Source organism: Melanostigma gelatinosum (assembly GCF_949748355.1).
Source record: "Melanostigma gelatinosum genome assembly, chromosome: 11".
Taxonomy (NCBI): domain Eukaryota; kingdom Metazoa; phylum Chordata; class Actinopteri; order Perciformes; family Zoarcidae; genus Melanostigma; species Melanostigma gelatinosum.
The window spans coordinates 13,834,500-13,861,948 of NC_136644.1; the positions used below are offsets into that span (position 1 = coordinate 13,834,500).

The following is a 27,449-nucleotide window of genomic DNA, read 5'->3' on the forward strand; positions in this document are numbered from 1 at the left end:
TGATGAATGCTTCAAGTGAGTTAATTTGGATGAATCTTGCTTTTTCAATAATGTGCCGATCCTTTCATGCTCGAGCCCCCGCAGACTCAACCGCAGGTTCAGATTTTACACATTGAGGCTACATCCATACTACCAAGTTTCAATTTCGAAACGCATATCTTTTGCTACGTTTACACTGAGCATCTACACTACTCCAGAGATCTAGAGCACCGAAAATGAAGGAGTTTAGAAACGCTACTGGAAGCCGGGGAAGTTTGAAAACCTCCGGGGTTACCTCCTAGTGTGCACAGGCGGCACCGCATTAGTTTTAAAATAGTGATGTAGAAACCCGCGTTCACTACTTGATTGAGTCTTAGCAGCCGCGACGTGGCGTTCCCTGATTCGTCACGCAGTTAAAATCTGCATTTTATATTTGTACTACTGCCAACATGCAGAGTAAGTACTAATTGCTCCAATAACAGCCCTACGGAGCGGACATTTGAAGTCACAGTTTGCAGCTTTGAGGAGGGCGATGGAAACAAAATGGAGGACTTTCTTTTTCTCATTAATGCTTATTTTGTTTTGCACAACAATTGTGAAGTCCACACAGAAACAGTAAAGGAACAAAAGTATAAAGACTCTCCAGTGTACGACAGGACCTTGTGTGTCATCTGTGTGTGTGTGTGTGTGTGTGTGTGTGTGTGTGTGTGTGTGTGTGTGTGTGAGTGTGAGTGTGAGAGAGAGAGAGAGAGAGAGATAAAGCAAAACCTGCAGCCTTGTAACTAAGTTTGAAAAATAAAACTTCTAAAACTTTCCACAAAATTTGTCTGTTTTAGTAAAGAGGAAGATCTTAAGTATCAAGCACCTTTTATTATTAAACAGTACTATAATACTATCGTATTTTATGTATTTTCTGCAACTACCTCTACCCATTCCCCTATACACTCACCATCCCTCGTTTTCCACTCACACTCTCTGACTCTGTTGTTCATATGTGACAAAATATGGTAAATTATTGTATCTGTGTGTGAGCCTGCATGTGTGTGGGACTGGGAAAAGACGATCTAATTGAGGGGATAAAGGAGAGTAGAGAAAGAGGGGTCAATTACTGCAGGAAATGGAGAGCGTGTGTGTGTGTGTGTGTGCATGCAGAAGGGGGGAGGGTTCGCTCTGTCATTACTTCCTTCCTTCCGGGTCCCTTTTTACGCATCAATAAAATGCCTGAACTGCTGAGACAATCCCAAGCTACCTTTTTTCATGTATAAGCTCTGTGTAAGTGGCTATTAGTGTGGTTCATGCACTCATACTAACCTCTCACCCAGTACACCACTTACACACACAATAGCTGGGTAAATTCACATTCACATACTGCAGTCTATTCAACAAGTGGATTTACAGTACAACAATAGAAAAAAGCTAGATAGCAAACCTTGACATACACACGTAAACCGTCTGTGGCAACTTTACTTTCAGTTCCTCATTAAAACGCCCTAACAATTGGACTGCTGGCTTGGAAAAGAAACACACAAGTATAAAAAGGCTCATATCAGCTACAGAATGTGAAATACACAGTCTTCATCACAATTTACTTAACTTCATGGAATATTTTTGGAGGGAAATACACTCAATCGCTTTCTTGCCAAGTTAAATGTAATAATCAATGCAACTCTCATGTCTTTAATGTAAATATGAAGCTACAAACAACAGCAAATTAGCTTATCATAGGAGTCCTTTCGTCAATGTAAGGGTCGGGTTATGCTCAATGCATACTGCAGAGTATTTCTGACTGTCAGAAATCAAAAGTGTTTATCGTGAAGTATATACTTGATTTGAAGGGCCACACTTGACTGACGGAGTGAAAAGCTGGCCAGCTGTCTCTCCTGGAAGACATTCACAGTGTTGCACTCGGCTGTTCACGGACAGAAATAGCTGTGGAAAGATATTTTTTAAAGCAAGCTAGAGAGACTTTTTTCAACACTGTTTACTTTCTCATCTCCACACAGCTGGCCAGTCATAGTGTGATTGGTATATGTTGTTACCTTTGGACAGAGCCAGAGAACTATGGCAACAATGCAAATACATGCATCTTCCTAAATCTTAACCTATTCCTTTCATATAGTTTTTTGATAAAAAAGCTGTAGGAGAGCTCATGTTGAGCAGATTACTAGTTGCAATGATGGCTCAGCAAAAGGGAAGTGAATGCCAACTAACTCATGTCAACTACGGTAACAACAAGATTAGACACTAGTGCTGTTGGCAAAGGTCTTTCGCACGCACGCACACGCACACACACACACAGCCTCCTTTCAAGACCTCAACCTGTTACCTAAAGGCCAGGGGAAGAGGGGAGCAGGATGACTCAACCACAGCAATGGTGAGACTAAAGTATAGTCACCTGCACGCATTTGGGCGTGCATGTAAATGTGAGAACATGCACAAATGTCAATACGTGCAAAGAAGCAAATTATCTGATCCTTTGAGCATAAACACGAGATCGAAGAGACTTGAAACAATGCAGTGTGTGTGTGTGTGTGTGTGTGTGTGTGTGTGCGGAGGAGAGGGCATTTAGAGGAAGATCAGAGAGGGGGACAATACAGAGAAGCCATTAAAAAAAACTTGAGATGGTACATTTATAGTTCCTTGTTAAAATGTGACCACTGGTGATGTTGTATAGCAGAGGTTCTCGATCTTATTTTAGACCCACTCATGTATGTCCCTTGTAGCCTACTTTGAGATCCTTAAAAACATTTATATTTGCAGATCCTAAGAGTTATAGATTTGTTGGATTAGAATGTAATCTATGTACTATTACAATGTAATATTATCCATTGAACTGTGAAGCCTTTTGTGAAAAAACAACAACAAAAAAATATGAACATTTCATCCTGATAATTTGGCTCTGGCAGAGTGCCACGGGTCTCCAGACTCCCAGAGGTCACTGCTGTGGAGCAGTGTTTTGATGAGCAGGTCCTCATATTGTTGGTATCTTATATTCTAGTGACATCCACTCCAGCATGATGAGGTAAGGCTAAAGCAAAATCAGTAACACAATATGCCAATATTTGAGGGGAAGAAGACAGTTCATGTCATTTTTTAAACACCATGCGTGTTTGTAATGAAAACCACACAAAGCTACTTATACATGTAGCACTAGCCACATGCTAGTCAGCTTTAATTGGGGCTGGCTATTTTGTGTTATGTTGTGTATTTTTTTACCGTCCCTCGTCCATCGTAAACTATCTCAGATGTAGATGGCAAAATTGTGGGTTTAGTTTCGAGCAATTTCTGAAAAGCATCAGTTGTTGTGGCTGGTGCATAAAAACAAAGTTTGTGAAGAAGAGATGAAGATGAGAAGCCCACTGTTACATAACACCATCAGAGGTATCCTGTGTGTGCGTGTGTCACTATTTGTATCTGTATAGTTAGTCTTTGTGCACCCAAACAAATGACTCAATGTTGTGTACAAGATGTTTGTATACGTGCAGATGGACACTATATTTTAGTAGCAGAGTGTGTGTGTGTGTGTGTGTGTGTGTGTGTGGACCAGTGTCTCTAGTAGATTTATGTTAATCCTCTTAGCGTATGCTGCTTGAAGCTCAGAGCACATTATGTATGTAACCCCTCTAATCCAGCGCCGCATCAAGACAGACAGCAAAAGACCACAAACCATGCTTCCACAGCGACCTGTGGCTTGCTAGACAGTGAATACAGCTCGATACAATCCACGGAGCTCCTCTGAACAATATTATGAACCAGACATGACGGCGTTTGGCATTCCGACGTTTGAGGGACTTCCACAACACGTACAAAGCAGCAATTGTCCTTATTCCTTTCATGGTTGATAGCGGAAAGAAATGACGGCCAGGTGAACGGCTTCCAGGCTTCCAGGACGATAAACCATGCCCCCTCTCCGGCACGGAGCGATTTTGCGGTGTTTGGTGTGAACACGACCGGCGGTGCGTTGGACGCGTTTTTGCGGTGCGTTGGACGCGATTTTGCAGTGCGTAAAAAAATCAACGCGACCGGTGTGAATGCAGCATTATGCTGCGTTCACACCGGTCGCGTTTATTTTTTTACGCGCGTCGAGATTACACACAAAGTCTATGCACAGACGCGATGAGACTGGCGCGCCGCGATTTTGCGATGGCGCGTTTGACGCGTTATTGCGGCGCGGTGGACGCCGCAAAATCGCCAACGCGTGAGTTGAAATTTTTCGACTTCTACGAAATAATCGCGTGACGTTGTGGCGCGATAGCCCATCAGCGTTGAGTTGCTCCCCCTGTCATCACTGACTTCCTGCCGTTGTTGAATCAGGAAATAAATCCTGTAGCCGTCTGTGTTCACCCAGAGCTCTACGATACCTCATATCAACAGAGACCGGACCAAACTATGTGTATGCATGTGTGTGTGTAAACCTTATGGTACAAACAATGAATCGACGCTGCCATATTTACGTCTACATGACGTTATTGAGTGCTGGTGGAGCTGCTGCCATGTTAGCATAGCCTAGCACCGATCCATCAGAGCTCCATTGAGAAGACAAGTAGCCTACAAATCGGTATCATTACGTAGTTATTTCGGAGTCCCTTTTTGTCGGAGAAGACAAGTACAAATCGGCATCATTACGTAGTTATTTCGGAGTCCCTTTTTGTCGGTTTATTGCCGTTGAATCACAGCCAAATCAGTTTATTTTGTGTTCCTACAGCTGTAGTAAACAGCGACCTGTGGCTTGCTAGACAGTGAATACAGCTCGATACAATCCACGGAGCTCCTCTGAACAATATTATGAACCAGACATGACGGCGTTTGGCATTCCGACGTTTGAGGGACTTCCACAACACGTACAAAGCAGCAATTGTCCTTATGCCTTTCATGGTTGATAGCGGAAAGAAATGACGGCCAGGTGAACGCCTTCCAGGCTTCCAGGACGATAAACCACGCCCCCTCTCCGGCACGGAGCGATTTTGCGGCGTTTGGTGTGAACACGACCGGCGTTTTTACAGTGCGTTGGACGCACAGGAATATTGATCGTCGGCACTATTTTGATCTTTTATTGCTGATGTCCAGAGCGAAGCTGCAGAGAAACTGAAACACTGACAGTCTCTCTTTGTGTGTCCCCGCTGCCCTATTCACATATTCTCTGTACCTCCTGATTACCTGAACATCCAACCAAAAAAAAAAAAAAAGAACTTTCACTCTCCATACTGTTGCCAGGGCAACAGCGGCCATCTTGCCGTGCCCCATCTGTCTTGGGTACACATCACCGGCCGGTCATGAATGTGAAATGACAGTCAGAGAAGGGAAAAAGCAAAGTAGGTGAGACGGAGAACGAGATTGAGAGTCAAAAGGATGAGAGAGAGGCTGACCAAGACAGATCGTGTCTGCAGGTTAAATGACTAAATACAAAGCAGGATGGGCGACCTCGTCTTGAGCTAGTATAACCTTTACATATACATATATATATATATATATATGTATATGTAAAGGTTATACTAGCTCAAGACGAGGTCGCCCATATATATATATATATTAGGGGTGTAACGGTTCACAAAATTCACGGTTCGGTACAGTAGAAAACTATAAATGCCAGAGAAATGTACTTTATTTTAAAATATATTTATTCATTACAACTAACATCATAAAGTTATTCTTTGACTTTGAACAATAATGGAACTATACCTGAGTGACCCATCTTCTGGGGTGTCTTCTTAGCAACACAGAAGCATAAAAAACAAAAACTGCTCCTTTATGTTATGTAATATTGTTACTTACATCTTCTCCATCATCATTTTAGTGTGAACAATGATGGAACTAAACCTGAGTGAACGTGGCTCTTCATCTCCCATTCAGTGGTCAGGTGATGTGCGTTACAGTCAGGTGATGTGCGTTGCAGTCAGGTAGCTGTGTGTAACCCTCGACGTTCAGGCATCCGCTGTCAGAGCAGCAGCGCGCCTCGGACATTTGATTCTCCACTCGTGCTTTTGTTTTCTTGTACAAAGCGGGAATTACGGTTTGGCTGACATGGGCTCGTGAAGGAATTGTGTAACAGGGCTCAATAACACTCAGCAGGTCATGAAGCTGCATTTACCACTACAGAGTCCGGTCTCATGTCCGCCGCTATAAATGTACCAATCGCCGTGGTGATGGCTTTGGCCCTGTTCTATCGGTAGTGAACAGCTGCTTAAATACTTCGGGGACAGTTTGAAGCGTGTGTGCTGCTCCAGGTTTTCGTTTAGTTCCAACCACTGCCATACTGGGGTGATGTCGGCGTAAATGGGTTAACATGTTTGAGGTATTCACACTGATGTAGCCTACACTTGTGTAGCAAATGCAACATAGTGTTGTTTTTATATCCACCACTCTCTCGCCATCGCCCTCATAGTTCACAGAGAAACCAACGTGGCTCCAAACACCAGACCTGCAGGCCGTTGGAGGATCTTCTATTTCTGGTCTATAGCCATATTGCACCGAGCTAGCTTCGTGTAGCGGCTACACTGTAGTGTCTCACAGCGCAATAGTGCCCGACTGGAGTAGAACGTTTTTCTTTGGAGGTGGGCGTGTCAGAGAGCACGCTGTCCGTTACATCATGTGGGTTGCCAGTTTGAGAACAGTGGCTCCACCGAAAACATAATATTTCCCACAATTTAAACTTCTGCATTTTCCAAATGCACTGGTATTATTATACTATTATTATATTATACTAGTATTATAACTTTTAATTTCTTTTAACGTGTCTTGTTCTGTGTGTTTTTCTGTCTAACTATGTGTTTCTTGTGTTGCTGCCTGCCTTGGCCAGGTCTCCCTTGCATAAGAGATTTTTAATCTCAATGGGACTACCTGGTTAAATAAAGGTTTAAAAAAAATATATATATATATATATTTTTTTTTTTATTCAAACGTATTGTTCGGTTCGTCATGCGTACCGAACCGTGAGCCTCGTACCGAACGGTTCAATACGAATACGCGTGTTGTTACACCCCTAATATATATATATATATATATATATATATATATATATATATATATATATATATACTATCAACCCACCCTTCTCTGATTAGGCCCGAGTATCATTCAAACATTTTCTGCATCTATACAATGTCAAGCAGTACTTCTTCAACCTAATTGGATAAATATAAACATGTTTTATTCCATCCAACTTTTTTCATTTAACAACAACAGCAGCTCAAGTTCTCAACTGTTGTCCAATAACAAGAACTTTGACAAAATATAATTCTAAAATTGGCAAAATCTTGATTTGAATCAAGAGCTATCTGATTGAAATAAACAAGATAACAAATCAGATTCTACGCCATATTTTGACAGCTTTTGGATAAAATGTTGTTGCACATGTAGGTCGGGACCATAAGAGTGTTGAGATTCGATGCCAATATCTTTGTTCAAATATCAAGAAATTGTACACATTATATGACCACCTAAGGCATAAAAAGTCTCAGCAAATAATGTATTACACTTAGATGCTATACATTCATTTACAGGAGGTAAATGGAGAGAGATGGGAAATGACATTCAACAAAATGTCTAAGCAGGAACGAGGCCAATCATCATTGACCTTCTAACCCACGAATAACACTTGGGGGGGCATACGATCTCACTTCTCGTTGCTTATCCGACCCGAAGGAGCTGTTGCCAATGTTCTTGTAACTTTATTATTAAATCACCCGCACAAGCATTGGTGTAAATCGTAAACAAGTCTAGATTCAAATAGGACAGCAGTGGAGAATTGTAATTGGTTCGCAATGTGGAACCGTCTTTTGTCAGAAGCATGTAACCCGTTACTCCCATTCACACATGACCCCATGCAGGAAATGTTCCTGAAGCTTTCAGGGATATACTGTCAGGATCCCTGTCTGACCCATTGTGTGTTAACCTCTGTTTCCCCCAATCTCCTCTCCTCATGTGTCTGTCATTCCCGTTTGTTTTGTTATGCCATGTGTTTGGTGTTTTCTCGGACCTGCCTCCAGACTCCTCCCATTGCCACCGCCCTGATGGATGCACAGCTGCGGACAATCTGGCTCGTTACCCGGCAGCATATCAACCCTGGTCTTGCAGGCCTGGGTTGTCAGTCCGTATTGTCTTCTGCCTCGGTAGCCGCCGCGGCCGTTCCGTGAGTTGAACCCCGTTGTATCTTCCTGAACTGATCTCTCTCCTCTCTGCTACGGGTGTAGAGTGGAGATGGCAGATCTGCTACGGGTGTAGAGTACTGGTCGATCTGCGTACTCTCCGGTGTCGAGCCACGGGACATCACACCGTCGATCTGCCAACCCTCCGGTGTCGGGCCACAGGACATCACACCGTCGAGCTACCAGCCCTCCGGTGTCGAGCCACGGGACTCACACCGTCAATCCACCTGCCCTCCGGTGTCGGACCACGGGCTCCACACCTTCACACACCTTCAAAATAAAATCTGTTACATCAGACTCTGTCTCCTGTGGTCTTGCGTTTGGGTCCTACCCGTGAACTCCCGTGACATATACTGTACGTGTGAAAGGGACAATAAGGAGCCGTCAAATACAAAGAAGTGCTCATTTGACCGTTTCCTCCTGTATTTCACAGAATGGCCTTTTGTTTTTTTTTGTTTTCGTTCTTTTCTTGTTTTGTCAAAATCAACTTGATTTGCAGTCACGAATGGTGAAGTATTAATTCAAATCTTGCTCGAGAGTAATAACATCCACCTGCTTAGAAAAAGCAAGATCACTCTTACAACAGAAAATCCAAAATGTGTAAAAATTGAAACCACAAGGTCAATAACTTCACATGTAAGCCGTTACGTACAGAGTGCAGTCAGACTGTGTGTGTATTGCATCCTCTCATTCAGTGCAACTGAACATAGTATTGGAGTCACAATGGAGGCTGAGGTGACCTCGCATGACCTGGAGCTGAGGGGGAAGTGACAAAGTGAGACACACGATCCATTTTGGGTTTAACCGCGTACGACACACGACTGCAACAGTGGCTGCATGGAGAGAGGTGAGTAAGTATGAAAGACATTTTAGAGGGACGAAAGAGAACAACGTGGGGTAGAAAGCTCGAAATGAAAGAAGTATATGAAGACAAAAAAAAAAGCAAGCCAGAAATGAACATTCATAAGCAAGAATGAAAGAAGGCAGGCCCAGTGAGAGGTAGAGAGAATAATGAGTGTTGGTCCGGTCCTCCGTTGGGTGTTGGGTTACTGTACGTGCACAAATACAAATGAGTCACTTTCTAAAACACACAGGCACAAGCTCGCACACACGGCTTTAAATATAGACTCATTCTACTCAAATCCATTGCAAGTCCACCACACTCTCTGTAACCAACCAGCCATTCGCTTTCAAGTCCTGACCGACACACAGACACAAACTAATTCCTCAAAATGATTACCTTTTTAATCCTCTGCAACATTTTCATGACCTTTCTCCCAAAGCTCTGAGAGCAAAGAAAAAGATCATTTTTAAAAAGAGACCCAACCGAAACACACACACACACACACACACACACACACACACACACACACACACACACACACACACACACACGCCTAGGCCTGCTCTTTTAAACATTTTCTCTGAATTTTTTGTCATCTTAAAGAGCACTAATTACAGGCTTAAACATGCGGGCAACTGTAAAGTACACAGACGCACACACATACGCACTCCCACCCTCCCAACTCACTCACATAATTAGAGACTTGAGAAAGCTATGAGCGAGCCGGGAGAAGAGGAGGTTTGGAGGAGGGGAGATTAGAAGACATGAAAAAGTTTATCTTGGGAGTTGAGGATCAGGGAGGAACTTCACACTGAGTTCTTGCAGTTTTTACTTTACGTGCACGCACACAACACTCTAGTCGGTGCGTGCAGTGTGGAGAAAGAATGGACAGCGACAGAACGAGAGAGGGAGAAAAGGTGGAGCTGAGAGATTTAAAAGGATAGATACAGGGTTTATACTCATTTTCACCAATACATTTCTATTACTTTGGGTACATTTTCATGATCATACATTTTGTGTATCTGCTTGAACATTAACGTATTGTTTTACCAATGTAGACTTTGCTCTGTCGCCAAACCACATATACTCTATAATACAGGTATTTCTGGAGCAAATTGCCATGACTTTATAATTTATTTATTCGTTTTTTCAAAACATCTTCATGCCTGAAAATTGCTTTTTTGCAATTCCATGACTTTCCCAGTTTTTCATAACCAAAACACAACAACTATCACAACAACTCTTCCCAAGTTGGCTCTATGTTTTAAAACACCAATAAATGACATCAATGCAATAATGCCCTGTCAGAAAGTAGGAGATGCATTATGCAGGGAAATAATACTAATAATGAAGACCTGCTGAGGAAGAAGATTGTTACCCGTCTACTCTGGTACAAGTCTGCTCAAAAACCAAAGCAAACTTTCAGGACGTTTAAAATATACGGCCCTGAAAAGCTATTTCTTTTAATTGGCCTCTTAGGCTAAAAATTGTTTTGGTTGTTTCATATGAAATATTTAAAATATACATATGTATATATATGTTGGCGTACCTTGCATAACTGCATGAACCCTTATGGCACAATACAATTCTGTACATTTTTGTTCATTACCTTACTCTGATGACTTGCACTGAATGGGATTGGCCAGAGTTGCATAGTCCGGACAGTAGCTGCTGGTAGCCCGCCTCAAGCTGACTTCAAATGATCATCGGTCATGGTGGAACGGTGTCTGGACTTAATGTTCTTCATGTGGGAAAAGGCTGACTCACATAAATGAGTACAGCCAAATAATGCAGTCAAGAAGGTATCACATTTCCTCATGTTTGGGTACTTTTCCTCTGTGAGGAAACTGTCCATGAGCCCTGGACTTCAGCGGAATGTCAGCTTGCAGTGTCAACATGTCCTCCACTCCAGACGAGTTCAGGTGAAACAGCGTTGAAATTTTGGATGCGAGTAAATTAACCTCAATATCTTCCCGAAATGGGTAGCACATAAATGTAGCAACTGGCTCGAGTAAAGCAAAGTCTGGAAAGCGTTTGTCAAACTCTGACAGACACTTGTCAATCTGCTCTGTGTAGCGCGCACTGTCAAGTTACGCACACGCCTTCCACTGAGTCTCCAGTTCTGACGCCAGGTTTTGGAAGTTTCCCAAATCGTGGCGCTACAGCTTCAGCTTCTTTAGTAGAAATACATTGGAAGGCTAACTAATTAGCTCGCCGGAGTTTTGCAGTAGCTCGCGCGGTTGACCGCGCATACGTGGTGACCCGTGTGTTAGAACATCAAGTGGCAAATGCCATGCGGACAGCTCATTTATTTTGAATGGCATGCGATCTACCCGCACTACCTCCGCGATCGACCGGTCGATCGCGATCGACGTATTGGGCACCCCTGATCTAAGCTATGCCTTGAATGCACAGGGTCTTTAGTCATACATTTTTAATGTTATAGAGAAATACTTGAAACAAGTTTTCAAAGGCCTAAAAGCCCGAAATTGAATTGGCTGAATAGGGGAAAGAATGTGAACTCTTCAGTTGTTAAGGGCTCAACAGAAGTCAATAATGTATCCAACAAGTAACATCTTATAAAACTAAGTAGCTTTCATTTGAAGGTACATTTGACCTTATTGTTGACTCAAACTGATTAGTTACTCGTTTTGAGACGCTTGTCATAATTTGTAGAGATGTCATCTTTTCTGTTAATGTAAATTAAAATAAATATTTGTTTGAAATAATTGTGACACACACAAGCCTTTTCAGCAGCGGACTCTCAATCAGATATCAGAGCTTCCTTGAACACATCGTCTCTGCAACTGCATCGTCACAAAAATAAAGGAAACTAAAAACATGATGGATTAACTTCAGTGTTTGTGACTGTGCTGGTATGCTGGTTGAAACTTGTATGGTCCCTTAAAGTGACAGAGGGGGTCTAAAGTGGATCAGGACTGAACAACTCTCATTCTTTATTAATGACATTTCCTTAATGCAGTTCTCTTTTCCAGATCTTGAATATGAAACTCTAAATTTAGTTTTTCACATTTTGCTAGACTTTTCAAAACTTTCTTGCTCTCTTTACAACTCATCTACAAACTGTTCATTGCTACCTCTCTTGATCCCCCTCTCTCCCTGTCTGTTTGCATCTCTCTCTATTTTTAGCTTTCTCTTTTACAGATTAGGGGCCTATTTATAGACCCCCTTATGTTGTCCAATAAGAGGGCTCTCTGCGGGAGAATGGCAGCCACAAGGATTCACACACCTCCCACTTGTCACCAAGCCCAGCATCTCTCTCTCTCTCTCTCTCTCTCTCTCTCTCTCTCTCTCTCTCTCTCTCTCTCTCTCTCTCTCTCTCTCTCTCTCTCTCTCTCTCTCTCTCTCTCTCTCTCTCTCTCTCTCTCTCATAGCAAGTTCATACCACTCTCTCCCTCTTTTGCTCCCCCCCAATCTATACAGGGTGGCTCCTCCTGGCAGAGCCCACAGCTTCAGTGAAAACTTTACACACAGGAAAGAGCCTCACGTCAACCCCCCATAGCCTGACACTGTGTTTAATAACGGTATCCTACTTACTAAAAAGATCCTGTAGAGACAAAACATCTACAATGAGCAACTAAAATAGCCATGCTCCTCACTGATTGGTATCCATAAACACTACACTCCCCTGGTATACAAAGACATATGCAGACAGAGAGACACACAGATGGACAGATAGGAGCTTTTTCTTCTTCTTTCTAACTTTTTTCCCCTTTAAAAAAAAAAAAAAGAGGACATTACATAATTCTCCAAACACTTCCTCTCTAAGCCGAGAGCGCTCTGGCGTTTTATCACACACACACACACACACACACTGTTCAAGCAGTCTGCATCACTGTCGCTATGACAACGGCAGGAGATCAATCCACAAAAACAGCCACTCGTGAGGAGGGGGGGAGACGGATGGACAGACAAAGAGGGAGAGAGAGAGAGAAAGACACAGAGAGACAGACAGAGGGAGAGACACACAAAGAGGGAGTGAGAGAGAGAGACAAAGGGAGAGAAAAGAAGGGGGGTAATGGGAAGCTCATGTGTACATGCAGCTGTATCAACTTGGGCTCCGTGCCATTTCTTTGCCGGATTCCCTAGTCCAGTGGTTCTCAACTGGTCTGGCTGCGGGACCCACCATCACCCCTTAATGACAAGCTGGGACCCACTACCCAAATATAAATATATATATATATATATATATATATATTCAAGAAGTCTAGTAATGTCTCTGTGTAGTAAACTGTCAAATCAATTAAAGAAAGTACACCAATTATATTTTAACAAATACATAGAAATACATAAATAAAAGTTCTTCTCATTTCAAGTAAAATAACAGCTGGATTGAAGAATAAATTACGTAACACAATTCATTTTAGAAACATTATGTTCACTGAATTGCCCTGCAGCTTTAAATTCAGTTCATTCAGGGTGAAGTGAAAAAGCCACGATATTATATTTTTCTCATCTTCTAAAAAGAGAAAGTAGTGTTGGAAGAATTCACTGATATGAGTCTATCCAGTCAGAGTCATTACTCTGGTCTCTCTGGACATTCTTCTCTTTTGGAAATCGTCCTATGATTTGACTTTCACAACTCACAGCTCAATAGTCCTGCTCTGCTCTCTGTATCCTCGTCTCTCCGCCGTGTGTCACGGTGTGTACATCTCACTCAAGTCAGGAAACTTGTCCGAATACTCATATTTGATTGGCTGAGCTGCATCACATGGTGTGATTCACACCGCATTGGTCAGTGTTTTTCCTGCACCGCTGAACAAGTGCCGTAAATGCAGGAATAATTCCGCTGCATTAAAAATGCCCTTCAAAATAAAATCACAATTTTTCATTTTTTTTGGTCAGGCAAAGGCCCGCGACCCACTGAAAACGGGTCCGCGACCCACTTTTGGGTCCAACCCACCAGTTGAGAATCACTGCCCTAGTCCGTTTCCTTTACCTGCCCTCTGCAGGAAAATAAACATCTCACACAAAAAACACATTTCATTTCATTTTCCAGCACATCTCCGTTTTCTTTGTGGTTCGACTTTGTCTCACAAATAAACATGGTCACACAAAAAAATATTACAAAATCTAAAAAATCTAAAATCTTAAATTCCTACTGCTCGCACACACTAGAGGGTTGGACGATTAGGTCGCATTCTATCCAAATTTTCTTCAGATGTCCGGGGCACCACAGAAAATTTGGCATTAGAGTCTGATAATCAGTGCAGATTATGCTGCAGAATGAAAAGGTTCCCGATCAGACTGCGGCTGTCTTGACCACTCAGGTCTAAAGCAGTCAAAGCCGGCAAGGCTTTTTCAAATGGCCAAAATGTCACTGGACACATTTTGTCCGGCCTTAAAGCTGAGGAGATAAGGCTGAACAAAGTGCGATGGTACTGCACCTACACCATGGGCTCTTTGGTGGTTCTGTAGGTACATAAAGGGCTACAATGTACTTCCCTGTGAGTCTTCAAATTAATATGCATTCTCCAGCATCATCATCTCTAATGCTAGATGCAATAGCTTTTCTTTTTCTAGCAAAGCTACTTAATTCCCCAACAGCATCAGCTTAGTTCCCCATCACAATGTGAACGTAAATATGATTACTAATGGGATGAATGTATGAAACAGGTGATCTAGTTTTGCAGTGATTTTATGAGAGACAACAGGTAAAGTCTAGGGAAGTATAAATCAGCTACAGCAACACCTCAGCAGTGATGTATAATTCAGGCATCGTAAACACTGAAACATGATCACAGTGCTGGCAAGAGTCAAAAGGAACAAGACGAGAAAGAGCCAGAGGTCTCTCTCAACTTCAGCTCATTTAACCACAGTTAGGAGAGGGCGCAATGGATAAGCCTCTGTCATAGTATGTGTATTAAATATATTGCAATACTAATATCTATTATGAAATTTCTGCACATTTTCTGGAACATCACTTGGGAGCCTGTTGGGATGAAAAAAACTGTGCGGTGTGTCCCGCACAGTTGGCACTATAGTCTTCCCGTGTCGGAGGCTTTTCGGCAAATTTAGCACCGTTGAATCAGCGGTGAAGCCCATGGAAATCAGTGTGATTAGCCGCTAGTTCTTTGATGACAGTTTGGTGTGTCTTGGAATTAAGACTCTACAGCCACGTTAGCGTCACTGTGAAGCTGCACTTCGGTAAAGCGATGCTTTAGCACAACGACACTGCGATCGTGCTAAAGTTTAGTAGCTATAACGTCTAAAATATTCACCCTCTTAGTTTGGCATGTTGGCATGCCTTTGAGACAATATTTCATGGCCCTACAAATCCTGTAATTGGCACGAGACGCATTGTGCAGCTGCGGCTGATGGGAATGTCATCAGTTTTGCAGGTATTTGGTTATAAACCAACGTGCGATACAACATGTTGTGTAAATCCATCTGGTCGACGCTGATGTACTCACTGATGAGTGTAAACATTGACCTGTACGATACTTCCTTTGAAGGTCTGCACCAATTGATCCAAAAGTTATTTCTGTCTGGACCAAAGTAGTGGACTGATCAGCACTGGAAAGATAGTTAGCATGTCAAGAAACAAAATATTTTCAGTCAGATGAATTTAGCATGAGTAACTTTAAGACATTCAGCGCACAAATCAAATCAGCTCTTTATCAGCTGTACATTTTAATTACTATACGTTAAAAATAATATTAAATGTAGTATTTAGTGCGAACGTATTTAGTCCATTCCCAGAGCCTGATACAAATTTAGACATTTAAAGTAAGAAAATATCTCTTTGTCTGTCTGTCTGCAGCTTACATTTGCAAGGACCATATTGGGTTTTTTCCAAACCTGTTTGCTTGGCACACAGGTGTAATGAACTGGAAAAGCAATGGTGTGGAAAATACACTCTTAATGTTCCAAAATATTTAGTGTATGTGGATAACAAAGATTAGGACTTTTCCGTCTCTCCAGGGACTTCCGTTGGCTGACAGTTAGGATCCTCGAGGGGCTTTCTTTGTTACGTTTTGTGCAGCAGTCATTAAGTATCCATTAAAAAGCTCCTTAACTGTCAACAAGCCAAAAATAAAACAAGAATCCCACTCTTGCCATTTTTATGAACAGGGAAAAGTGACAATTACAAAGCTTGAAAGAAGCATAGTCACTGCTCTTCCCTGCATTCAGTGGAAATGCTGCATTTTCAAACTGTAACAACTCACAAAGGAAAGACATTTTGAGCATTATCACAAGAGGGTTTTCAGTTGAGCTTCAAGCTGCTAACACCACAAAGGTCACTTGACAAAAAACACACCACGTCCGACCCAAACGCTGCTCAAATTCTTCAGGGAAATGTAGTTTTTTTTCTTGGCTGTGTTTTTGCTACTCCATACTCATCTTGTGAGTTCTAGTGCTTTCAGTGATACACTGAAGTGAACGGTTTGTGACAGCAGAAAGCAGGGCAAACATCTGCAGATCTTGTCTCCTCAGTAGAGTTTACTGTTTCTGCTGGAGAGGTGAATTCAATGAGAGAGAGAGAGCGAGAGAGAGGAAAGGACAAATAAATGGTACAGAGAGCGGAGGTTGAGAAGACATATGTAAAGGCTGGCTGGCAGAAAGACTGAGCCGAGGAGATGGGATGAAAAAGTGAGACTGAAAGGTGAAGGGAAAAAGGGCACAGAGTGTCAAGAAGAAAGAACAAGAAGCGGAGTAACGTCAGGACACAGAAAGTGACAACAGAGACAGGCTAGGAGACTTTAAGGCAAAAGAAATGTTCTGAGTTGCATAGATACCGATTCTTAACTGGTCCAAACTGAAATACAAACCTTCAGAATAAACCTACCAGGTCATGAGTGTCATATGTATTATTATTAAACCACCCAATGAAAATGTTAGGCATCTCCAGTATTTCTAGGAGGATGCAGCGTCACAACATCACTCTGTTTACATTCTGCATCGCCATCATGACAAAGCAGTTAAATAATTTAAAGATATTTATCAAAACCTATGAATACAGAACAGATGAATGTCATTTTTGTTAAATGTGATTGGGAAAACAGCCTTAAGATACACAACTTTCGCTGCACGCGCCTTCCTTTGAGCTTATTATTAAACATGAACCCTGAAAGGAACCCGGCCTCCTACAAATTTACATTTCCATAAAACTGAACTGCACCCTCAATTACTTTTGGAGGGGAATGTAATTTCATCTGGACCGAGCGATCGCAGAAACTACTTAGTTAGGTTTAGGAAAATCATTAAGCGAGGCTGCGTATTAAAACATTTTTGCACTCATTCCCTTTCTTTCCGAAAGTTAGATGAGAAGGTTGATAGCACTCTCATATCTGCTCTTTGATTTAATATGATGCTACAGCCAGCAGCCGGTTAGCTTAGCTCGGCATAAGAACTGGAAACAGGGTAAACAGCTGGCATGGCTCTGTCTAAAGCTCACTTAACATTTAGATTTGTGTACTGGTTGAGCGTAGGTTAACAACATGTTAATTAGATTAGAATGATTACACTTAAGAGGTGCGGGTAGAAGGATTTTTCCACAGACAGAGGCAGACTAGCTCTGTCAATCTTTATGCTAAGCTAAGCTAATTGGCTGCTGGTTGTCACTTCATATTTATCATATAGACATGGCAGTGGTATTAATCCTCTGGTCTAACTATATTTAAGTCTGTATAATTTAACCTTTAACCAAACAAGTTAACCAGCTCTGTAACTATTTGAATAGTAGGTGAATTACTTCCTACAGTATCACCTGTACCTATATTTCTGACACCTCTGGCAGATGTTTTATAACATGATTACACTTTCCTTCCCCCCCCCCATTTCTGTTTAGGAAAACTGTAGTTTAATTTCTGGTGCTTTTATTAATATAAAACATTGTAGTTTTTCCATTGCCAGTCTTATGATATTGAGTTACTGACAGCAAACAAAAGGATGCTTTATTTTCCAAGTAGCTTCATGGACTACAGCTGGTTTGCGTGTGACATGGAAGGGTCATGATTAGCAGAGGATTGGTCCCGGCCAGAGATTTTTTTTTTTGGCGTAAATTTAAATACCGTATCCATAGTACACTGTCTGGTAAGTGATTGAGATCTAGGCCATTTCCAGAGAAATTAAAGATTTCAAACATCTCTTTACTTATATTTTCAAATTTTAAGAACAACAGTAAAATTGCTGCAGTTCAACCAAAAATTAAAACATATCCGGAATAATTTGCTCAGTGTTTAATACTACTCCAGCTTTTGGAAAAAATTCTTATGACCCAAGCCTATGGAGAGAGGGCAGAAACAGAGCAGCTGTCATGTTTCCTTGGTTGTGATCATTGTTGCTGCTATTTTAGGAACCATTCAGGAAGTGATCTGCAGACAGGCTGCTGACGGAGTATTCAGCTCAACCGAACACAACTCAACTCATCATGAACCAAAACAAGCACAACTAAACAGGGAGACAGTGCCAACAGAGAAAATATGACAGATTAACCATCTATTTGTTCCAGTCTACTTTTGACATTTTGTAATTAGTTAAGCAGTGCAGCAGCACTAGCTGCTTATCAAATAAACAGGCCGTGTACTGTATTTAAACCAGTTTCAGTGAGAATGTGAGATGCTGGTTATCCCTTGCTGATTCAATTTGACAGATTTTACCTTTTCTCCCCACAACAACGTGGGCCATTTTGTTCGGTGGATAAAATAAGATGAGCTGCTGTCCCAGTCCACAGCAGTACATTGCTTAGCTCCCGTGAAGGCGCCCCAGTCTGCTACTCCAATCTGGGTTGCATGCCGACCATCATCTACTGTTGGTAATACACCGACCATGGATAAGTACCGATAAGGACACAACCAAAATCACAATTCAGGGTCCAACTCCATTTTCAACTGCATCTGCCTCCTCTTCATCTTAGGAGGAAATCAAAAAGTCAGAGTAAGTGTCGAGTAAGATTTCTTTAACTACTGTTTCAAAAGGCCAAGAATGAAGAACCGTGCTCAACAACGGCGACAAAACAGTGTTTCCAAAGCTGCAATTTAACGATCACCACGAATTGATTCATTTAGGCCCGTGTGAGGTAAAATAAATCAGCTGACATCGACAACATCCACCACGGAGCTCTTTTTTCAACCAGATGTGCTGGCTTCAGGTGTAGTTTCAGGCAATCCGACAATCAGTGTCGTATGCTGCAGTGCCATAAGACCTCCAGTCTGAAATCACACACTATCAATCAGTTAGCAGACTGTGGAATCGCAACTATGTCGACCATAACCGTCTGCCCACACAGCTTATATCCTCCATCGCACTGTCCTGCTCTGCCCCACTGTGTCCTCGCTCCATCTTTTCCTCCGTGTTGCCCTCTGCAGTATTATCAGATCATGTGTTTTTTTTCTCCTCCTGCACTGCAGCCACTGTGGCACAATTACCCCGGCTGCTGCACTAATGGCTATTGATGCAGCTGAGGGCCCCCCACACACACACGCAAACATTCATACAAAATTCATGACACTGGCTCAATAGGAAGGTGCTGGGGGTTTGGCCAGTCCTAGAAAGAACAACAAATGTCATTTAACAAAGGAGGGAAGAGGCAGATGATAACGGTCTCAACATTTTGCGCAACATGAGACAGAAAAGCACAGACTTAAGTGAATACAGATAAATGTGTGTGCGCACTAATTGTGAAAAATCATCAGGCTCAGTTCAAACAGACCTGTTACCTGCAATTGAATATATATCTGTGTGTGTGTGTGTGTGTGTGTGTGTGTGTGTGTGTGTGTGTGTGTGTGTGTGTGTGTGTGTGTGTGTGTGTGTGTGTGTGTACAGATCTGTGGGTATACAGTAACAGCCTGTGTATATGTGCCTGTGTGTGTTGCTGGAGTCCGTGTGGTAGGTAATTCCCTTTTAGCGCTGGATCTCTCCCTACCACCGACCTGCGCTGAGAGAGCTTTAGAGCGCTAAGCCTGCTACCTGAGACTGAACCGGGGATCACTGGAGACAAGGGGCAAAGAGAGAGAGAGAGAGCGAGAGAGAGAGAGAGAGATGGGGTGTGAATGATCAAGGGAAGGAGGAAGGTTACAAAGAGGAGGTATGTTGCTGTGTGACGGGTGGGTTTAGAAATGAAGGGGAAAGGAGGACGGCTAAACCGCCAGAACCAGAACTTGGTTGGCGGACAGAGGTATGAGGTAATGTTGGCTAACAACTACTTGCTGCCACTTGACTGCAACTTTGCGCAGACATGCATACATACAAACACACATTGGGTGGCCACACATCTGCTGTAGACACATGTTCCTGCCAAGTACAACTTTCTGCATACTCTTCCTTACTGTATGTTACACAGTGTGTATGCACTCATCTACCAAGACACACTTTCTCTTTTCTATCCTACTAGTCATACAAAGGTAGTGTAGTTATACACAACAGTGGGTGGTCAACTTCAGGACTGGACCAGGGTCGTTTGTTTAGAAAGCCTGCTTGGTTGTGGAACAGTTTCCTAATCGGTGGTCACTTACCTCACAAAGTGCTGGTAGTCAAGAAAAAAAACACAGCCAGGCACTTGGCTGGGGCTGTTTTTGATTCAGCTCTGTAGTGGTGGTGTGTGTGTGTGTGGTATACAGATGAAATGAACATGTCATATGCTACATGTTAGATGATGAAACAGAGAACTGTTCAAAACATTCAATCATGAATGTGGGAGGAAAAAACATTGCCATACACTCAAATGTCTGTTCATGTTACATGTTTAAGTAAAAATAAAATAGTATATTGGCCAATATACCGTTCTCAGATTTTTTTTAAGCCTTCAAAAACGGATATTAGCCTCAGAAATCCAGTATTGATCGGGATAAGAAGGGTGGGAAATATAGGGATTACTTTCATTAGTTATTACTTTGCAGATTACTTTCAAAATCTTTCAATGTCTTATAATTTATATATTTTTTCAGTTTACTATTATTATACATAACAAAGAAAAGTAGGACATTTTAAAAACTTGAAACTTTTCAATATTTCTACTTTAAAAAGACGAAATCAAAGTCAAATCAAAGCCCGCTGACCGCTTGTAACAAACCTTTTCATTTCACAGCGAAACAGTATACTAAAATATGTTTCTGAAAACATTTGAGGCGAGAAATAGGCAATACAGTGACAGCATCTTGATCTAATTTGATTAACGCGGCCTTGTTTGACAGTTTGATCAGAGTTCACAAGCTTCGCGGGCAGTTCAGTTACCAAGTGTAGCCTTAAGCAGGAAAATAAAACACAGTTGTCAGGTGGTGACGAAAAGATTGAACTAGTTGAGCAAATATTTGAGGACTGAAACATGAACCAGGCCTTCTGTCATTCCCTGCTGAACCATTACTGATTACAACCTTCTAAACAGGTATGCGTGTAAGTAATTGAGTGCATGACATAAGATTATATATTACTAGTTTGATTAGCTTTGAGCTTTATCTTAAAGCTATTTACTTCACTTTGAGTGATTGAAACTTTCTGGACAGGAGCTTGTTGTCAAACTATATGGAGGGAACACTACTCCCTCGCTCATTCACACCGAACGTGTGTGTGTGTGTGTGTGTGTGTGTGTGCGTGTTCCTGTAGAACATGTGAACAAGCATGGGTGGAAGGGAATGTGGTCGCAGCCGCCACAAATCCAAAACATCCAGAGTTTGTGCCATGTGTGTCGGGGCCGAGGATCAAGAGCGAGAAGAAGCACAAATAAGTAAGAAGTAACAAAAAAAACGGGATAAAGTGCGCATGAAAACAGAAAAGATGAAAGGAAGAGTTTGAAAAAGACAGTCCACAAAAAAAGAGGGGGAGTCAGCGAAATAAGCACATAATGAGTTAAAAACAGCAGGCCTGTGATGTCACGGGTGTGCGTCGACGTCACACTCTGCGTGTGCATGTCGAGTGTCAGCTCCATGCCAGCTCAGTGGTTTAAATATAGCACTTGGGCAACAGTCCCAGTAGACATTAACAATGCTATAGCCACCGAGACCCATCTACACTATATTAGCACTATGCTAACGCTGAAACCAGAGAAGTGGTGAACAGAGGGAGGGAGGAGAAGGAAGGGAGGGAGAAGGAAGGCCTCGGATTCATGAAAACTCAGCCGCTCACACTCCGGCCTCTGCTGCCAAGAGTTGAGCAGGACAACAGTGTGTGTGTGTGTGTGTCTGTGGTGTGTGAGACATTCCTCTGTGAGGTGGATGCCAAGGAGCGAGCCGAGCTGAAGACAGACTGTCCTGAGCTACTGTGTTTTAGTGGAACTAACGAGCCCCTCACTGTGCACCTCGGCCTCGCAGCTGTAAACTTGTTAGCGATTAAGTAATCAGATCCGACTGGATGTTTTTGTCAGGAAGTACAGGTGACAATTCGGTTTTTAAGCAACACCGTGGCCCGTTGGTTCAGAGACAAGTGCCTGTAACTGAAAGGTCACGAGTTCGATCTTCACAACAGTCAACAAAGAAACCTGCCTGCTTACAAAAGAACAGTGAAAACATGACAGCTACTGGTGAACACGTTGTGTAGTTTGTCGATGCTCTTCGATAACTCGCCAAAAGTAGAGAACTTCATATCATGTTAGGACAGTGAATAGAGCCACAATTAAGTTTGACAGCAGACCATTTTTCAATGATAGAAAACGTTGACAAATGTCACTCGCTCAGTATTAACATGCAATTTTCATTTTTAGACTCAAAATGCTGTACTGGCATTTACCCATCACATAAAAGAAATAAAAATGACAAATCTCTTCAACAACACTGATCTCAACACGCCACAATGCTCATTTACATTTTTCCTCTAATACAACGGTTAATCACAGACCGACAATATCCAACAATACGAGATTATTGAAGAAGGAATTTCCTGTTTATTTCTGGTGTTCTAATGAATGAGTGGCCCAGCCCATTTGAGACTGGATCCCGAACCATGAGAGTGAAACTCCAAATATTTTCACGTCCATACTTGCATTTTGCATTTCTAGTAGAAACATGCTTTAAATGTTCAAAACAAGACATTTTTCTCTGTCTGAATAACCCTGTATTCATCCTCTGTCTGAAACACTCAGATTTATTCCCCGTCTCTTTAAGCCCCCCCTCACAAAAAGGACCAGTCTGCTCTGATATAACTTGCAAGAAAAATATGATACACCTTTACAAAAGGTATAGTTCTCAAGCCATGGGTGGAGGTACTCAAAATGGGGGCAGTATATTCTAATGAGTCTGCAAGTGACATAGGAAGGGGAGCCAAATCTGAATGAACCATGTGTTTTCTGATCAGCCCACATAAAACTCACTGGGTTGTCTTACTCAGTTTGTGGGTTGGTAGGCCCTCCAGATACCAATGTTTGTGCACAAACACTGAAAAAGTGAGACATCATACGATGTGTCACGGTTTTGTTGTAGGCCCAAAGAGGAGTTAATAAATATGTAGTAAACTACATATTTAGGAAGGTTAATCAGTTAGGTGAGTGTGAATCTAGTGATGATGTGGAAGCCACAGTTGTGGACCACTTTATAGGTGTGTGTGTGTGTGTGTGTGTGTGTGTGTGTGTGTGTGTGTGTGTGTGTGTGCACGTGCAATGAACATAGACCTAATAACACGCCTTCAATATCCCCCGAGGAACTGTAATTATCGGCTTTTACAATGTGCCTGCAAGCTGGACACCGTCTGGTTGCTTCTAAACCATTATATCACCCATTTTGCCCATCACCATAACTAACATCATTTAGCAAACAACTAATCCAGAGTATAGACAGTAGTGGAGAAGTTCTATGTCAGTAAATTAATCATTGACTATCCCAGTGTTAGTGCAATATTGTGATACATGGCTTCTGGCAGAAAGCAGAGACGTGGCCTGTTGTTTCGCAAGCGACCCTCTCATTATCAGACAATTACGAGTTTGTAAGTGTCCATCTTGTGAAAGTGAATAGCAGCGATGGCCGTGTCCGACCTCACTATCTGGCTGTGTGTGGTTACACTGGGATTATCCCACCCAGGCAGGTATACCCTTTATCTGCTGCTACTGCTGCTTCGACTGTTTTGTAGTTGCTGCTCTTCTGCTTTAGTGACGTCAAGGAAATGGTGGGAAAGCCAGAACAAGCTCCCAGTGTCTTCTTTTCCCTTCTCAATAATAGTTAGCCTATAAACACAAACACACGCTTTCCATAATTATAGGCTTGCCCCTGCCTCAATGTGGGTGTGTCTGAGCACCGTTAGACCAAAGCGCAGTGGGATGCATATGACAATACTTAATGCTCCAGAATATCACACCAAGACAGTGTGTGGACCGTGGAATTACAAGTATATTATTTCCAATGAATAACTACAATCTGCCATAGCTGAGTAACCAATTTGTCAAACACCGTCTTGCCCCTTTTAGAAACACATTGATTTTCTTCTGTTTACTTTTTGCACATTGTAGACATTCCTGGCATTCTTCAAACTGACAATTACCACGTTAACACTGCAAACTAACCAGTACAACAGCCAAAGAGTCATTTTTGTCACTTTAGCCTAATGTTGCGAGCATATTTGCCATCTTTTTGCTGTAGGTGAAATTGCCTTCAAACACACCTTCTCAGCACAGTACACTGTCTGTAACAGTCTTTAATATTACCCCTACAGATTGCAGGGTGCACTGTGAATGCGATGAGTAGTTACATCTACAGCACACTTGGCTTTCCTAGAATGCCTGCTTCTGTAGCGACTACATACAGCCATCTAGCTGCAGCTCTGTTCCTACGAGGAAAAAAACGGGACAGGGACGGCAGACTTTTCTCTCATTTCCTTTTATCGTCTTAACAATTCATGCCTAAACAATAACGACTTACAATGTAGCATAAGAAGGGTACGAGCATGGAGATCGCTGTAATTCAGCTATTGGATTGCTGTGTGTTTGCATTTGAGGTGTCTCCATCAGTGACTGGGAGAGGAGCAGATAGGGACAGCGCGGAGAGATGCCACTGTGTCTTTAAGCAGTAATCCCTCCATTCTCTGAGCATTTGTTGCCGGCCATCTAATGGGCGGTTCAGTTTAATGTCCACATGGGCCGCTGGGAGGTCCTGCACTATTAAAATCACTGCCGCTCTCCCTCTCCCGAAAGCCGGAGCTGGTCAGGCTCGCATGGCTCCTAAATAACGACAGAGGCCGTCTCAGAAATCAAAGACGTTCTGATTTTGCATTTCAAAAAGGAGAGGAACTGAGCTCATTGCAGCAACAAAAGGGGACAACAATGTTGACATTCCCGATGTATCCTTTGGTCTTCTCCAAAGAAAACGAGCTCGCCCACAAGAGATGCGGTGTGGCAAACTACACAGTTTGGTGGTGTCTGTCTCCATCTCTATCATGCAACAGCAGCTAAACATCAGGGCATTTTATTTGTAAATTTCACAATTTGATCCTTTAAAGATCTGATCTGCAGACCGGTTCAGAGACAAACATCATTGGTCCTCAAAAGACAGCCTTAAGAAACTGAACAATCCTCCATAGTACACTGCCCCCTACCAACAGGAAACCACTGTAGCATTCGTATTAAATCTACTGTGAGTTTTCAGACTCTATTGGACTTGCAGTATGTATATATTTACTGAAGCATCACTGCATTATTATACAAGGACATTTTTGTGGTTGAAGTAGAGGCTCCTTGTGAAAAGTGTCATGTGATCACTGTGTTACTAAGGTGACACTCTACAGTCAATTATCAATGAATCTCCAAAAGTTACTTGCAGTGTGAAAATGTTCAGTGACTATGTGGCAGCCATCTGAAGTATGTTTTTTTTTTAAGTCTGATGACAGGGTACTTTCAGTGAGTGGGTGGCTGTGATAAGGTGTTTGCAACACTGTGTGGAGTGGCTGTTTTGAGAGTATGTTACAAAGGTTACAAAACAGGCTGGAGCATAAGCTGCTACTGCTGAGTGCAGGGAAGCAATGTTGCAACATTGCAACACTATTGCCTTTGTAAAGAAAGGCAATAGTTTGCACTCTGGTTTGAAAAAGTGAAGTGTGTGTGTTTCCAAAGCAATTGCCAGCGCTCAGTCAACGTGTTTTCAACAAGTTTTCACAGTGGTGAACAAGTAGTAGGAGTGCAGCTTGCAAGCCTGATGGGGGTCCAAGAATTTGGGGACGGAGAGATGGAGGGGAAAATGAAAGACAGAGTGTATACTGAAGTGTATGCTGTGTTTATGTGTGAGTGGAGGCTGTCTCGGGGCAGTCTTGGCCGTGGTTGAGAGCTCGTCCTTACCGCTATAAGCGTGTTATTCCTCTGTTCAGTGGAGGAGGCAGAGTCCGGGTCCGGCTGCTTGCTCTGCGGCTGCTTGCTGCTGCCGCCGGCCGACTTCTTGGCCCTCTGCTCCAGACTCCGCTGGTACAGGCTGACCGTCTCCCTCCGCTCGATCTCCAGCTGCTCTGCGTGCGCTTGCTGATACCTGCTCTCGCAGTTGACGTGGTGTCTCCGGCAGCCCTCTATCCGCTGCCTCAGCCTCTCCACCACGGTGCTGTGCTTAGGTATGCCCACCGCCCCGGCGGGCACCACGCTCCCGGCGGCCGGGTTCATGCTGTTGTTGATGCAGATACTGCCGTTGGGTCCGGCAGCGGGGGAGGCGAAGTCCCCCATCACTAGGCCGAGTGGCTGCTATTTTGGAAGAACTTTTCTCCCCGTCAAGCTCACCGCGACCGCCACCTTCTCCTCCTCCGGCCACCTCCTCCTCCAAGTGTCCTCTTACTCTCTGTTCTCCCCCGGTGAACGGTCCCGAGCAGCCGGGACAGAGGACGGAAGGTACGACCGGTTAACAACAGGGAAGGTTTAAAGGGCTTAGAGCCTGGTAGTCATAAGGTTAGGGGCTCGTTTCTTTTCCCCCTGCTCGGGGTTTCCAAAACTAAACCGCTCCCGAAATCACAAATAACACCCGAGCCGTACTCAACAGTAAAGCCATTGCCACGCCACTAACAACTCCACGAGAAAAACACAACACTACTGTGGAGGTATGAACCTTCGCAGGCACTCTACGTTCATATGCACACAATCCGTCCCACTGTGGAGCAGCGGCGGTGGCAGCAACAATCCACTCGCCGTTTTACAGTGTTGTCCTTTGAGAAAAAGTTTTGCTGCCTGAACCGAACGGGCTCCGGAGTTTCCCAGTGAACTTGCATCTCATATGGTTTTGGTTTGAAAGAAATCCCGGTGAAGATGTTGTTGAGTTGGTGGGGGGGTTGAAGGGGGGGCACTCAAGCGCCTTCGGTAGTCCGGTTGTGAGGCAACTAGAGTAGTCCAGACGGCGCAAAACGCGGATATGGGAAGCAGTGGCGGAAGTCTGTAGTCACTGGCTGCCGCCTGCCACCATCACAACAATCAGGTCCGCTTCTCCACCATGTCAGCGGAGTGATATCAGGACAGGAGTTTGGTAAAAACCAGCTAGAGGCTGTGAGGAGCCCGCTGATGGTACTCAGAAAACCCGGACTGGAATTAGGAGTGTATCCCGTAAAGGACCGGACTGATCCCACCTACGACCTGTGTG

General features: G+C 43.0%; 1 protein-coding gene across 1 annotated transcript in view; it reads right to left on the reverse strand.

Annotated features, from left to right (window-relative positions):
• Window positions 1-27,058, reverse strand: part of maml3 (mastermind-like transcriptional coactivator 3) — a 125,402-nt gene extending 98,344 nt beyond the window's left edge. The window contains exon 1 of the mRNA XM_079279140.1: window positions 26,177-27,058. Coding sequence (XP_079135266.1) covers window positions 26,177-26,548 — 372 coding nt within the window. The 5' untranslated portion in view covers window positions 26,549-27,058. The remainder of the gene's footprint in view (window positions 1-26,176) is intronic.
• Between the last annotated feature and the right edge of the window lie 391 nt (window positions 27,059-27,449).